The sequence below is a fragment of the Pristis pectinata genome, chromosome 13, assembly GCF_009764475.1.
Source record: "Pristis pectinata isolate sPriPec2 chromosome 13, sPriPec2.1.pri, whole genome shotgun sequence".
Classification (NCBI taxonomy): domain Eukaryota; kingdom Metazoa; phylum Chordata; class Chondrichthyes; order Rhinopristiformes; family Pristidae; genus Pristis; species Pristis pectinata.
Window position 1 is genome coordinate 40,768,703 of NC_067417.1, and position 14,730 is coordinate 40,783,432.

General features: G+C 42.1%; 1 protein-coding gene across 1 annotated transcript; it reads left to right on the plus strand.

The window, feature by feature from the left end:
• Nucleotides 1-1,124: 1,124 nt before the first annotated feature.
• Nucleotides 1,125-14,477, plus strand: usb1 (U6 snRNA biogenesis 1). Its single transcript, XM_052028196.1, has 7 exons — nucleotides 1,125-1,346; nucleotides 1,566-1,717; nucleotides 5,358-5,541; nucleotides 6,899-6,952; nucleotides 9,599-9,704; nucleotides 12,940-13,020; nucleotides 14,134-14,477. The coding sequence occupies exons 1-7, from the start codon at nucleotides 1,234-1,236 to the stop codon at nucleotides 14,236-14,238; spliced, it is 795 nt and encodes a 264-aa protein (XP_051884156.1). The 5' UTR covers nucleotides 1,125-1,233; the 3' UTR covers nucleotides 14,239-14,477.
• Nucleotides 14,478-14,730: the final 253 nt, after the last annotated feature.

The following is a 14,730-nucleotide window of genomic DNA, read 5'->3' on the forward strand; positions in this document are numbered from 1 at the left end:
CAGACGTGGACTTGTCCGACAACAGCTGATCCAATCGATGCCCCTTAGCTCCTGTCTTATCCTGTCGTAATTTGCCCTCCCCCAATTTAGTACCTTCCCGCAAGATCCAATTTTATCCTTACTCATAACTATCTTAAAACATAATGAGTTGTGGTCACTATTCCCAAAATGTTCACCCACTATCAGGTCTGTCACCTGGCCTGGCTCATTTCCCAAAACTAGGTCCAGTATATTCTCTCCTCTAGTTGGACTCTCCACACACTGTTTCAAGAACCCCGCTGGGATGCACTGAAGAAATCCCACCACCTCTAAGTTTCTTGTATTAGGGAAGTTCTAATCAATACTGTGACAAATTTCTTCCTGTGTTCCAATCTCTTCCTGTGACAAATTTCAGAATGGAGTGCCTGTTTCGGGAATCTCATGTTAGACATGCAAACAATATGGTCCTCTGAGCAGAGCTAACTGTGTATAAATAGGGCCTCAATGTTGGAGATGTTGGCCTGGGAGAGGACACATATTAATCTGCTTATCCTTCCTGTAGGTCCTGGGTACTTCATAGAGACATCATTGGTGGTATCTTTCCAGTCAGTGCCTTGGATTGCATTCTGCAGGTGTAAAAACATTTGGCATAGAGGAGAAGCTGTGCAGTGTATATAAATGCAAATGCACCTTTAAGTATCGAGCATCCCACGTTGTATGTCTGACACATTGTTTTACCAGACACTGTGGTTACTTGAGATTCACTCTGCATTGTTGATTGCTTTAACTTTGCTATTTGCCTTTGGAAGCAGCAACCCCAAAGAGCATACAGAGACTACAGCTGCCATACTTTGAACTGTCCCAAGTGTCCTGGCTCACAATCCTCATCCAAGATCATCAATGGGAGGTGAGGTGTGCATTCATCCCATTTATTGCAGGAAGGCTATATTTTGAATTTATTTACAAAATAAGAACAGTCACACTATATAGCTAATTCATTGGTTGTGAGGCGCCAAGAAAGTTCAACTGAACCAAAAAGGACACGACATTGGTACAACCTCTGTATTCGTTTTTATTTATGGGCAGGAGATGGTGCGGGAACAGTCCTGGGCTGGTTCCGCTGGGGCTGAGGGTGTGCACACGGAACCTCCTGCTTGCTGCACCGTTCCGGCCGGAGCACAGCGTGTGACACCCGGCCAAAGATGGCAGCGGTGGCGGTTGCACGGCAACGGGAGTGAGGGCGGCGGGAGCGGGATGTTGCTGGTGGATTACAGCAGCAGCGAGGAGGAGGAGGAGGAACAACCGCCGCCGCCACAGCCGCGGCCGGGGGTCCAGGAGGACGGCGGGGCTGCCGCCAGCGGACCGAGGTGAGTAAATCAGCGCCTTATCGGGTACAGGGTGGGTGTGTAACACCGAAAGATTCCCCCCTCCCCTCAGCCAGGAGTCGTTCCTACTGATAAATGCAACCCCAGGAGAGAAAACATAGGAAATGAACGACTACCAAGCCGAACGTCCGTTGTGGGGAAATGCTTGCGTTGATTCTTAAAGACTGTTGTATTCTTTTTCAAATGGTGATTGCTGCACAGAGTGAAAGCCCAGCGACTGCCTGTACCGGAGAGTGTGATGGGGATGTTCAAGCAGTTGGAGGAGCATGTGGACGATAGCAGTAGACACGATGGTCGAATCCGCAGCTTTCCGCACCAACGAGGGAACTGGTCAACACTTGTGTACTTAGAATGTGAGTTACCGAAGCAAATATATACACTAATATACTGTAGATTAAAACTTATTGTGACCAGCCTCATAATATGGCTGTAAGAGCAGGTCACAGGTTCTATATTTTTTATGGCCATAATAGACACATGGTTGAGGGAGGGGCAGGACTGGCAGCTCAGTGTCCTGGGATCCACATGCTCCAGGCATAGTAGAGGTGGAAGTAAGAGAGGGGGGGGGGAGGGTTGTGTTTTTGATTAGACTGAACACCACAGCAGTGCTGAGGGAGGATATTCTTTGGGAATCATCCAGTGAGGCTATATGGGTGGAACTTAGAAATAAGAAGAGGATGATCACTTTGCTGGGATTGTATTTTAGTGGGAATTAGAGGATCAAATATGTAGGGAGATAGCTGTAAGAATAATAATGTAATAGTCAGTGATTTCAACTTTCCTCATATTGACCAGGACTGCCATAATGCAAAGGGCTTGGATGGGGCAGAATTTCTTAAATGTGCCCAGGATAGTTTTCTCCATCAGCCTGGAGATGGCCCTCTTAGGGAGTGGGCAACATTGGACCTTCTATTGGGAATTGAGGCAGGCCAAGTGACTGAATTGTCAGTGGAGCACTTTGGGACCAGTGACCAAAATGTTATTAGTTTTAAAATAATTATGTAAAAAGATAGGACTGGTCCACAAGTTAAAGCCCTAGATCGGGGCAAGGCTAAGTATGAAGGCGTTAGAGAGGAACTTGCAATGGTTGACTGGTAGGGACTGTTTGTAGATAAAGGGCTAGCTGGCAAGTGTGAGGCTTTTTAAAGTTCAGGGAAAGCATGTTCCTGTTAGAGTGAAGGGCAAGACTGGCAGGTTTAGGGAACTCTGGTTGACAAAGAATATTGAGGCTTTGGTCAGGAAAAAGGAGGAGGCATATGACAGCTAGGATAAAGTGAATCCCTTGTGGAGTATAAGAGATTTAGGAGTTCATTTCAGGAAATCAGGAGGCCAATAAGAAGATATGCTCTGGCAGATAAGATAAAGAAGAATCCTAGGAGATTTTATAAGTATATTAAGGTTCCCTTAAAGATCAATGTGGTCACCTACATGTGGAGACATGAGGGATGGGTGAGATCTTGAATGAATATTTCTCATCTGTATTTACTGTGGAGAAGGTCATGGAATTAAGGGTCGAGAATAGTAATGTCTTGAAACATCCACATTACAAAAGAGGAGGTGCTGGCAGTCTTAAGGCATTTTAAGGTGGACAAATCTGTAGGGCCTGACCAAGTGTATTGTAGGACATTGTGGAAACCTAGGGAAGAAATTGCAGGGGCCCTGCAATGTAAGATATATGTGTCCTCCTTGGCCATGGATGAGGTATCGGAAGACTTGAAGATGGCTAATGTGCCTTTATTCAAGAAAGGTTGCAAGGACGAGCCAGGGAACTATAGGCCAGTAAGCCTAACGTCAGTTACTGGAAGAGATTCTGAGGGATAGGATCTACCAGCATTTGGAAAGGCAAGGACTGATTTAAGGAAAGTCAGCATGGCTTAGTTCATGGGAAATCATGTCTTGTGTATTTGATAGAGTTTGTTGAAGAGGTGACTAAGAGGCTGGATGGGGGCAGGGCGGTAGACGTGGTCTACGTGGACTTCAGCGACGCTTTTGATAAGGTCCTGCATGGTCGGCCGGTCTGGAAGGTTCGATCCCGTGGAATCCAGGGTGAGCTATTCAGTTGGATGCAAAATTGACTTGGTGAAAGGATGAAGAGGGTGGTTTTTCAGATTGGAGGCCTGTGACCAGCAGTGTCCCACAGTGACTGGTGCTGGGCCCACTGTTGTTTGTCATCCATATTAACCATTTGGTTGACAATGTTGTTAACATGGTTAGTAAGTTTGTGGATGACACCAAAATTGGTGTAGCAGACAGTGAAGATGGTTATCTGAGATTACCGGAGGATCTAGACCAACTTGGGATGTGGGCCAGAGAATGGCAAATGGAATTTAACTCTGACAAGTGCAAAGTGTTGCACTTCTGTGAGTTAAACCAGAGTAGGACTTACACAGTAAATGGTCGGACCCTGGAAAGTGTTGAGGAACACTGGTACCTAGGGTTACAGGTACAGAGTTCCCTGAAAGTGGAGACATGGGTAGATGGTGGTGAAGAAGGTGTTTGGCACACTTGCTGTCATTGGTCAGGGCATTGAGTACAAGACTTGGGATGTCACGTTGCAGCTGTACAAGACGTGGAATACTCTGTGCTGTTCTGGTAGCCTGGCTATAGAAAGGATGTCATTAAGCTGGAGAGGATGCAGGAAAGATTCACAGAATGTTACTGGGACTAGAGGGCATGAGCTATAAGAAGAGACTGGATAGGCTGGGAGCGTAGAAGGCTGAGTGGTGAACTAACTGAGGTTTATAAAATCATGAAAGGCATAGATAGGGTGAGCGGTCAGTCTTTTCCTCAGGGTAGGGGACTCTAAAACTAGAGGATATAGATTTAAGGTGAGGGGGGAAAGATTTAAAGGGGGCCAGAGGGCCAAGTTGTTCTGTCAGAGGGTAGTGGGAACGAGCTGCCGGACGAAGTGGTACAGGTGAGTACGATTACAATGTTTAACAGGGATTTAGAAGGTACGTGGACAGGAATGATTTAGAGGGATATGGGCCAAACATGGAGACATGAGACTAGCTTAAGTAAACAACTTGGTCAGTATGAACGAGTTGGGCCGAAGGGCCTGTTTCTGTGTTGTATGACTACCCAATGCTGGATTTCAGACTATGTGACAATTTAGACATAGTTCACCTGTGGGTATATTGTCTATCACTGATGCCCTCTGGTGGTATCAATGTGTAGATGAAATAGAAAACCAGAGATAATGCTGCAAAATATTTCATTCCTTTTTTGCAGTGCTTTCATGCAGTTAATGTGTGAATAGAGTCCTTGACTTAATTGGTGGATGATCAAGATGTAGTAAGACCAATAGCATTGTGTTTTCCCAAATTATTTTCAGTAAAATTATTAGGCTTTAAAGAAGTCCTTAGGAAAAGAAACCTATGAAAGCCAAGTCACTGAATATATTTAAGATGGATGTTGATCGATTTATAGACACAAAACGCACTGAGGGGTATGGGGGACATGGTAATGTGATAGAGGGCCAGCTCTGGGCGTATTGAATGCAAAGCAAGTTTGAAGAGCCAAATGGCATCTTACTGCTGTTTTCTCAGTTTCAGGGTGCTTACAGGTACTTTTATTTGCAGGTTACTCCAAATTTAGGATCTTTAGTTAACAATAAATTAATTGTTAAAGAATCGTCCTCCCCCCCCCCCCCAAAAAAAATTGCAGATGCTAATGATTGCCAAAAAAAACAAATGCGTGGAGATGGTTTCACTTGGTGTTAAAATGTGTAAGATGAGAGTATAATAGTAAGCATAAGGCTGCAAGGTTAATGAAGGATCTGTTAGTTCTGTTGTTTTTGTTTTGGTACCAGAAGTTAAATATTTATGAGAACTATAGAAAATACCAAGAATGTTAAATGTAACAGTCCAAGTAATTTAACCACTAAAACATTAACCAGTAAGTGGGTTCACAATAATGCAGCATTTTCTCAAGGATGCAAAACTATATTCTGTACAGAGCTTTTAAAATCCATATGTACTTGGTTTCCATCAGATTATCCTGAAGAGGAGTTTCTGGAACTTATTGATCTATTACTGACACACCTGCAAACACACGGGCTGCCTATGACTAAGATAACGGAGTTCCATATAAGTCTATCGCATACTGTGGTGCTGCGCCATCACTGGATAAACATTTTTGCGGAGTCCTTAAAGGAAAGGATGACCTTTTTTGACAGGTTCGTTTGAAGTTTCTGCGAAGTTGGTGCAAGAACGTATCTCTGCAATGATAAAATTTATTTGCATTTTGATGGTCATGACTGATAATTCGTACAGCAAAAGAAGTATGTAAATAACATATTTAAAATAGTGTTTTGGGTATTTTTAGCAGGGTATTTTTTTTTTTGATGGTATTTGAACAGTTTCTTGGTGCCAGTTGGGATCTGGTGTGACTGCAACCCACTGACAATTGGAATTTACCAAACTTTTTTGTTTGCTCCACTCTTGATCTTTAAGGAGGGGGATAGTAACAGACCTCAGGAGGACCTGGACTGGTGAAATGGGCAACATAAGGCAGTTGGAATTTAATGCAGAAAACTGACTTGATATGTTTTGGTGAAAAGAACAGGGAGTAGCTCTATAAATTATACAGATTTAAAGAAATTACTGGAACAAAGAGATCTGAGATGTACATACAGAAATCTGGAAAGTATGGAAGGTACCTGGCAAGTGTGGAATGAGGAACTAGCCACAACAAAGAGCAATGGAGTTAAATAAGCACATTAAGGAGAAAGGAATAGAAGGATTTATTGATGGGGATTAAATGGGGAAGAATAAGAGGCTTCTCTTGTGGAACAGCTTGGTTCTGTGCTGCAGATGGGAGTAGCATACTTCATGTAGTATATACTTATCCAGCAGTAATTCTGGACCTCGCACTTTGAAGGATGTTAAAGCATGAGAAAGAGTGCAGAGGATATTGACTGAAATATACCTGGGAGAATATAGTTGCTGGATTGGTACCAAAGTTGAAAATCATCATTTACATGGAGACATTGGGATTATTTTCCCTACTAAAGGTGAAAGGGAGATTTGCCTGAAGTGTTTAAAATCACATAGGAGTTTGGCCCAGTGGCAGTAGTGTTTGTAACCAAAGAATACAGATTCTGGTGATCAGCAAAATGATTTATAACATGAGGAAAACTTAATGCATTTAGTTGTGATGATCTGGAATGCATAGTGTGGGAGAGCAGTGGAAACATTCAGTGATAACTTTCTGAAGGGAATTGGATAAATATTTGAAGAGAAATTTGCTGGGCTATGAGGAAGGAGAACGGGATCAAAGCCCATTGCAACTTTTTCAAAGACCAGGCACGATGGTTATTGTGTGTTCTTGACCCTGCCGTGCATTGTTGTATGGTTAGAATTTTGTTGCAATGGTGTCTGAATATGTAAAGTTGGAGTCGGGTCAATGGGAAAACACAGCAAGGGATAAAGGAGTGAACTTGCACTTCCCCTTACAACCCGCGTCACAAAGTGATGTACTTTGTTCTAATGAGACTCAGTAACTGTATGTGGAATTTCTCCATTGTGCTGCAGGTTTTACTGCCTTTCAGACAAAGTGAAGATCTACTCTAATCAAGAGAAGACGAGGTACAATGTCATCTTGTAAATGCTAATATTTTAAAAATTTTGATCAGAACGTCAATCTACCACGTGTCCAAAATCATGAAAATCTATTGTTAATTTAGATTTTCAGCAGTTTAATGGAACTCAGTAAAATGCATGGAGTATTTCAGTTGGCTCTCCTTTGCTCTCAGAAATATACTCAATGCAACTGTTCTGTAGACAGTCTCTTGGGATCAAGGATGACCTGATTCCACTCTGGTTTTGTTGGTTCTTAAGTGACTGATAGGCCAATGTAGGAACCACAGGATCTTCCACAGATGGGACTGCAGATGTCTGACAGGATAGGCACCTGGGCAGTTTGTGAGGTAGTGCGCTCCTTCTGCCATTTACGCAGAGTTTTTGTGTCTCTAGGTTCTCAATACCATCCCAGCTACTTACTGTCCACTTTGAATAATGGTGAGCCAAGGATTCTCAGGAGTCAGATGTGGAGCTGCAATTTTAACGAGGCTTTGAACATATCCTTGAATCTATTCCTCTGTCTGCCTGGTAATCTCATTCCATGACATAGCTCATAACAGCATGTCTGTTTTGGGAGTCTGGTGTCAGGCTATGAACAATGTGGCCTGTCCAACTGAGCTGACTGAGTGTAAGAAGGATGACGGTGCTGTGGTGCTGGCTGGGAGAGGACACTGATGTTGGTTCACTTATTTTTCCGATTAATTTGGAGGGTTTTGTAGAGACTACTTTGGTACCTTTCCAGTGCTTTGAGATGATTGTTGTAGGTAGTTCATTCCTCAGAAGCATGTGGAATGGCAGAGATCCTTGCTGCTTGGCAGATCATGAGTTTTTTTTGGTCAGGTCTGAGGTCTTGGTCCTCGGACACCTTTTCCTCATCGACCGGGCGCTATGCTGGCGAACTGAAGGCGGTCTGAATATCTGCCTTTGTTAATAGGTGGCTCTTGAGATATGGGGAAATGGTTCTCACTTTCCAGGATCTTGCTGTGAATTTTAATTGTTATTGGTTACTGTTGTACAGCGGCAGCAGATTAGTAGAGGACCTTTATGCTTGTGAATGATGAGCATAATCGTCTCGTGCATGGAGCTCGACCCCTGAGCATGTGCAGATGTGGGTGTCGTAGCAGTCCACCCACTGAGGTTCAGGGGACCTTGATTCTGTGGTGTACTCACCACAGATTGAACAGTTTCTCATTACTTATGAAGATTAGCCTGACTCTCGCAGGCTGTCTGTTGGAGATGTGGTGCAGCATTGTGACCAGGAAGTTGGTAAAAAAAAAAGCATCAGAGTGATGAAATGGTCTTGATTGAGACTGAACTTCACTGAGGTTGGCTCTGTTGTAGACCCATTGATTAGGATTATGGCCTGCACGCCATTATGATGCAAAGGTCAGACTTAGGCAAATGTATATGGGCAGCCGTATTTGAGGAGAGTGTTCCACAGGCACTCCCAGCTGGAATCAAAGGCCTTAGTGAGGTTGAAAAATGCTGCATCTAGTGGTTGGTGAGCCTCCTTGTGGTGAAGATTATGTCCACTCTGTCTCTGGATGGATGGAATCCATGTTGTGGTTCGTGGAACAGCTATTCAGCCACTCGGAGGAGGTGTATGAGGAGCACCCTGGCAATGACTTTCTCTATGGCAGACAGCAAGAAAACTCCACTGTAGTTAACACAGTGAAAATGCTCAGAAACTCTTCACGGTTGCGCTTTAGAACTTCAGCAGGGATAACCATCTGTTCCTGAGGCCTTGTTTATTTTTAGTTAAGATGTAGCCTTTTAATTGGGTGTCCAGCAACGTGCACAGCATTCTGAAAGTATCCTGGAATAAGGTGCAAAGAAGTCTGTTTTGAACAATGGGACTACTTTGCTTAACAAAAAGTAAAATGCACATACATCTAAAAAAAACTGGTTGTGTATACTAATTGATCTCATTTGGGAGGGCACTCAGATTTTCAAATTTAGAGTCGCTGATGAAATTTTTAACATTAAGTAGTTTGTATAAAGCAGTTAATCTAGGTACTTGCACTTAAACATTCCCATACTTCTTTACATTCAAATGTTTAAATTGTCCTTGCCATTTTAAACACACCATTCAGGATTTCCTCATTAATAGATACTCAACTCTTAGTCTCTTATTCAGTGTTCAATGACCTTTCTGTCCATTGGATTATTAAAGATTAACTACTTAGAGTCAATGATGAATTTTGATCAGCTTGAGATGATGCATTCTTCTGTAATTCACCATCTAACATAGATATCCTCTGAGGAAAACACGGAAGGATAAGACTGGTACAATTTCATATTCTGCAAGATTATTAGATGTTAATTGCATCATTTAATTCTGATTTTACTGAAATGGGGCTTTTATTACTTCTGGTATTCTGGTATTGGACTGCCATGGTACAGATGTCTTTAGAAATCACAAGCTGAGTTCAGTGTAAACTAATTTCACCTGGGATTATCCACAAGATTGTGACACCTACTGGGGTGATCTGGTTGCTTTGATCTCTTGGATCATGGGTGTGTTAGATTTTATCACCATACAGGAAGGATCAGTAATGCAGGTCTTAGGTTTTGATCTTGCCTTAAACAGATTATTTAGCCTGCACTTGATTCATGAGATTATAGAACCTATTTCTTTTACTTCTTGGACAGGACCTTCCTTGGTCTAGAGGTTTCAGCTGGTAGCAACTATCTTCTGGAACTGGTCAAAGAGGTGGATAAATCCCTGGAGGAGTTCAGTCTGGAAACCTATTATAAGGTTTGAGCTCTTTATCCATCTTGTGTCATGGAGTATATAGTAATCATTCATTATTATACAACACACTAACCGTTCTGCAAGGTTTCACTCATTAATTTTTTTGTCTCAAAGTAATGAATTGCTAGTTTGTACCACTTACAATGTTGGGATGTCCAAAATATTAATTATTTCACCTAGCTCAATCGGTTGATATTTGCTTCTTTCCACAATAAATAACTACCAGGGGCAAATAGGTAAATTGCACCATGTCTTGATCAAATGGAAAAGCAAGCTGTAGTTTGTGTGCTGCTCCTACTAGCTACATTATGTTTGAGGAATTAGATTGTGCAAACCGACTGCATCATTTGATTTCAGTGTTGAGTTGTGACATCACAGGACATTTGATCCATTTAGTCATAAAGGGAGACTCCACAGTTTACCATGGTTGTATTTAATATTTTGTAAATCATTCCAGGATTTTAACCACCATTTTTGTCTAAAAGAGCAACAACTTGCATGTAACATCTGTTTCAAATAGGCATTCTAGGATATTTTTTAATATGCAAAAATGTTCCAAGCTACGTCTAGTATGTAATTGGATTAAAAAAAAATAAAGATATCAAGTAAAATACAACATTTCATAGGATTTTAAGGGTGTTATGGAAATCCTATCCATGTGTTCAGTAAACATGTGAAGAATTTCCTGATATATTTTCCAGTTTGAATCTTTATTCCCCCTAAGTTGACTCTTGCAACTTAAAGTAAATGCTTTTGTATTCCTCTAACATCTGTCTGTTTTCTTCTTTATAGTAGGAACAAACTGAATTCCTCTTTTTTTCATAATTTTTACACTGGAATCAGTGTTGGTAAGGTTAATGTTCTAGAGCATGTAGATATCAAGAGAGAGGATGTGTTGGAGCTGTTAGAAAGTATTAGGACAGATAAGTCCCCGGGGCCTGACGGAATATTCCCCTGGCTGCTCCACAAGGCGAGGGAGGAGATTTCTGAACCATTGGCTAGGATCTTTGAGTCCTCGTTGTCCACGGGAATGGTACTGGAGGATTGGAGGTTGGCAAATGATATTCAAAAAAGGTAGTAGGGATAGTCCATGGAATTACAGACCAGTGAGCCTTACATCTGTGGTGGGCAAGCTGTTGGAAATGATTCTTAGAGATAGGATCTATGAGCATTTAGAGAATCATGGACTGACTAGGGACAGCCAGCATGGCTTTGTGAAGGGAAGATCATGTCTCACAAGCCTGATAGGATTCTTTGAGGAGGTGACCAGGCAGATTGATGAGGGAAGTGCAGTAGGTGTGGTCTACCTGGATTTTACTAAGACATTTGACAAGGTTCCACATGGTAGGCTTCTTCAGAAGGTCACAGGGCATGGGATCCAGGGAGGCTTGGCCATGTGGATTCAGAATTGGCTTGCCCATAGAAAGCAGAGGGTTGTGGTGGAGGGAGTGCATTCGGATTGGAGGGCTGTGACTAGTGGTGTCCCACAAGGATCGGTTCTGGGACCTCTACTTTTCGTGATATTTATTAATGACTTGGATGAGGAGGTAGAAGGCGTGGGTTAGCAGGTTTGCAGACGACACAAAGGTCGGTGGTGTTGTGGATAGTGTGGAGGACTGTCGAAGATTGCAGAGGGATATTGATAGGACGCAGAGCTGGGCTGAGAAGTGGCAGATGGAGTTCAATCTGGAGAAGTGTGAGGTGGTACACTTTGGAAGGACAAACTCCAAGGCAGAGCACAAGGTTAATGCAGGATTCTGGGTAGTGTGGAGGAGCAGAAGGATCTGGGGGTTCATATCCACAGATCACTGAAAGTTGCCTCACAGGTGGGTAGGGTAGTTAAGAACGCTTATGGGATGTTAGCTTTCATAAATCATGGGATCGAGTTTAAGAGCCGTGAGATAATGATGCAGCTCTACAAAACTCTGGTTAGACCACACTTGGAATACTGTGTCCAGTTCTGGGCGCCTCATTATAGGAAAGATATGGAAGTGTTGGAAAGGGTGCAGAGGAGATTTACCAGGATGCTGCCTGGTTTGGAGAGTATGGATTATGAGGAGAGACTAAAGGAGCTAGGGCTTTACTCTTTGGAGAGAAGGAGGATGAGAGGAGACATGATAGAGGTGTACAAAATATTAAGAGGAATAGGTAGACAGCCAGCGCTTCTTTCCCAGGTCATCAATGCTCAATACAAGAGGGCATGGCTTTAAGGTAATGGGTGGGAAGTTCAAGGGAGATATCAGAGGGAGGTTTTTTTACCCAGAGAGTGGTTGGTGCATGGATTGTGCTGCCTGGGGTGGTGGTGGAGGCAGGTACGTTGGTCAAGTTCAAGAGATTGTTAGATAAGCATATGGAGGAATTTAAAATAGGGGGATATGTGGGAGGAATGGGTTAGATAGTCTATGCGAGGTTTAAAGGTCTGCACAACATGGTGGACCGAAGGGCCTGTATTGTGCTGTATTGTTCTATGGTTCTTTTGACTTGATAGGGTAAGTCTGCTTTGTGAAATTAGTTGGAGGCACTCTCAGCCAAATTTATTTCATACTGATTGGGGAAAAATAGGAGGCCATGTGGAAAGAAAATTCACTTTGTGCAGTAGATGCTGATTTCTCAGTTTGAAGTTGAGGTATTTTTAGATATTAAAGAATTTTGTGTGACAGTCCAGTACCTGGCCTACAATGTCTAATGCTGTTAGTGTCAAACTCTTTTTTTTCTGATCTTGATACCTTCATTGTTAGGTGCACAAATATTCATTAAAGATGCAAGTGAAAGCCCAATTGTCCTACTAATCTTATCCTGGGCAATTGTGTGACTGACCAGTTCAAATCCCAATGTTATGAAGCACTAAGCTATTTTTATCAGCTTTCTATTTTTAGTAAATGTGTCCAGACTATTCTAAGGGTGCAAAATCTTACCATTGTGATTGTTACTAGTTCTAGGACGGAAGTTGTTCCTTAGGCTGCATGATTGACATTACAAATATTTCTGGAGGATTGTCCTGTTTTAGTAAGGATCACAGTATGGATACGATTCAAAACATTTGTGCAGTTCAATAGCATGTTCTTGTATTTAGAACACGTATCTATAGAATAAAATGGTATAAAAGCTGAAGCCTTGTCCTAGAGCCATCACATTCATCTTTTATAGAAAATGTAGAAGGAATTATTTCGAAAGCTTCATGTTGTAATGTTGCAAGCACTCTTTCATTGTATAAAATCCACTTCTTGAATTTTGACAGAACCCTTCCTTTCACATTAGTGTGGCTTGGTGCTTGGGGGATGCTACTACTGAACTTGAGAAACACCAGCAGGAGTTACAGGTAGGTCTTGAAGTGAGAGAACAAACAACTATATTGGAGCTTTTCTATTTTTTGCTAATCTTAGCATTTAAGTCAAATTTCTGTTGTATGTGAAGCTTTTAAAGCAAGAATATGCCTGTTTTGGCTAGAAATATTCTTTAACCAGCCAGGTTTGAAGTGATGAATTTACGAAACATTCAAGCTTTTTCTTGAGGTAATGCTGCTTGTATTGATTTTCCTTTCTCATGGATGTTGTCTCCTCTTCTAAAATCATGAAGTGCTGGCTGAGCTTTCCAATTCTTTGAAGTTGTCAGTCTTCCTACTTGATCCTTGACAATCAATGCTGGCAAAGTGTTTGATTGCACCATGTGTCACACTTGAGGCTGATTCTGTTGATGTCTAACGTCTACCCTGCCACAAGTACAGTGGATGTTGCCAGGCAGTCCATGTTTAGGCAAATTTTAACAGGCTTACAGCTGACCAGAAGCTAGAGGCTGAAATCTTGGGCTTTCCAGCTGTGTATCACTCAGTTATTCATTAACCTTGTGCTTAAATGCAGTTGGTTCTACCACAAAGAGCAGTTCCCCCACGGTTCAAGCCATAACAAGACAATCTTGCCACCATGGAGTTGCACAGCATAGAAACAGGCCCTTCAGCTCATGACGTCCATGCCGACCATCGTGCAGGGATGCGACTTAAAGGCAGCACAAATGATGTTGCTGTTTGAGTCTGGCCAGTTCCTTCCTGTGGATAGATCAAGAGCACTCAACAAAGATTGGATATTTTCCACATCTTTACTGCTCGTTCCATGTGTAAGGTGTCCTGTCATGAACTCTACCTAATTTATTTAACCTACAGAAAGAAAGATTTTTCCATATGTACTCTTACCAATAGGTTATCAGAAAAACGAAAAATGCTCTTCTGCCATCAGGTGGGCACTCTTATTTAAGAAAAAGACCCATCTTTATCAAATATATAACAATCTGCTATGTGCAATTACGTGTAAAGCATAAATGAGCAATTAAAGTCTTGTATCATACTTCAAAATTAACATATTCCAATTGGTGTGTTATGGAGGTGCACCAGATATGAAGGTATACCTAACTAAATCTGACATGTTGCTGTTGTTTGCAGAATGTGGTGAATAGATTTGAAAACGGTGCCAGAATCCTTCAAATGTATGCAGATCAAGTGCGATGCAGAACAGGAAACAAGATTTTCTCCTTTCCCCTGCGGTAGCAACTTGTGCAATCTCTTTGAGGGCACAATGATAAGGTAGAACTGGACAGCTGGCTGAAACAGAATTATGACAGCATGCTCGGAAAACGGCCCTATTCTTTTCCAGCTAGCTGCTCCGGTTATGTAACAACGATGTCACCTCTTACCTGTCATGGATCATGCGTAATGTCTAGTTCATCAGTGTATGAACTAGTGCTTTGAGAAAATAAAGACCACTGCACTTTTAAATGGAGCAAAAAAGTGTGTGGGGGGGGGGGTGGTGGGTGGGGGGGTGGTGGGTGGGCGGGTGGGCGCGGAGGATTTAGTCTTGAACTCAAAGCTGGAGCGAAATGGGTAAACAATATTAATTTAGAAGCCATCATATATAGAAGCAGACTGTCTTCATGTATATAATGTGACTAAGCCTATTGCTAATATTACAGGCTTAAAATTGTTTATAATATTTTCAGCACGTAAACTACACTAGTTTAACAAACTGGCTTAACATTGTCT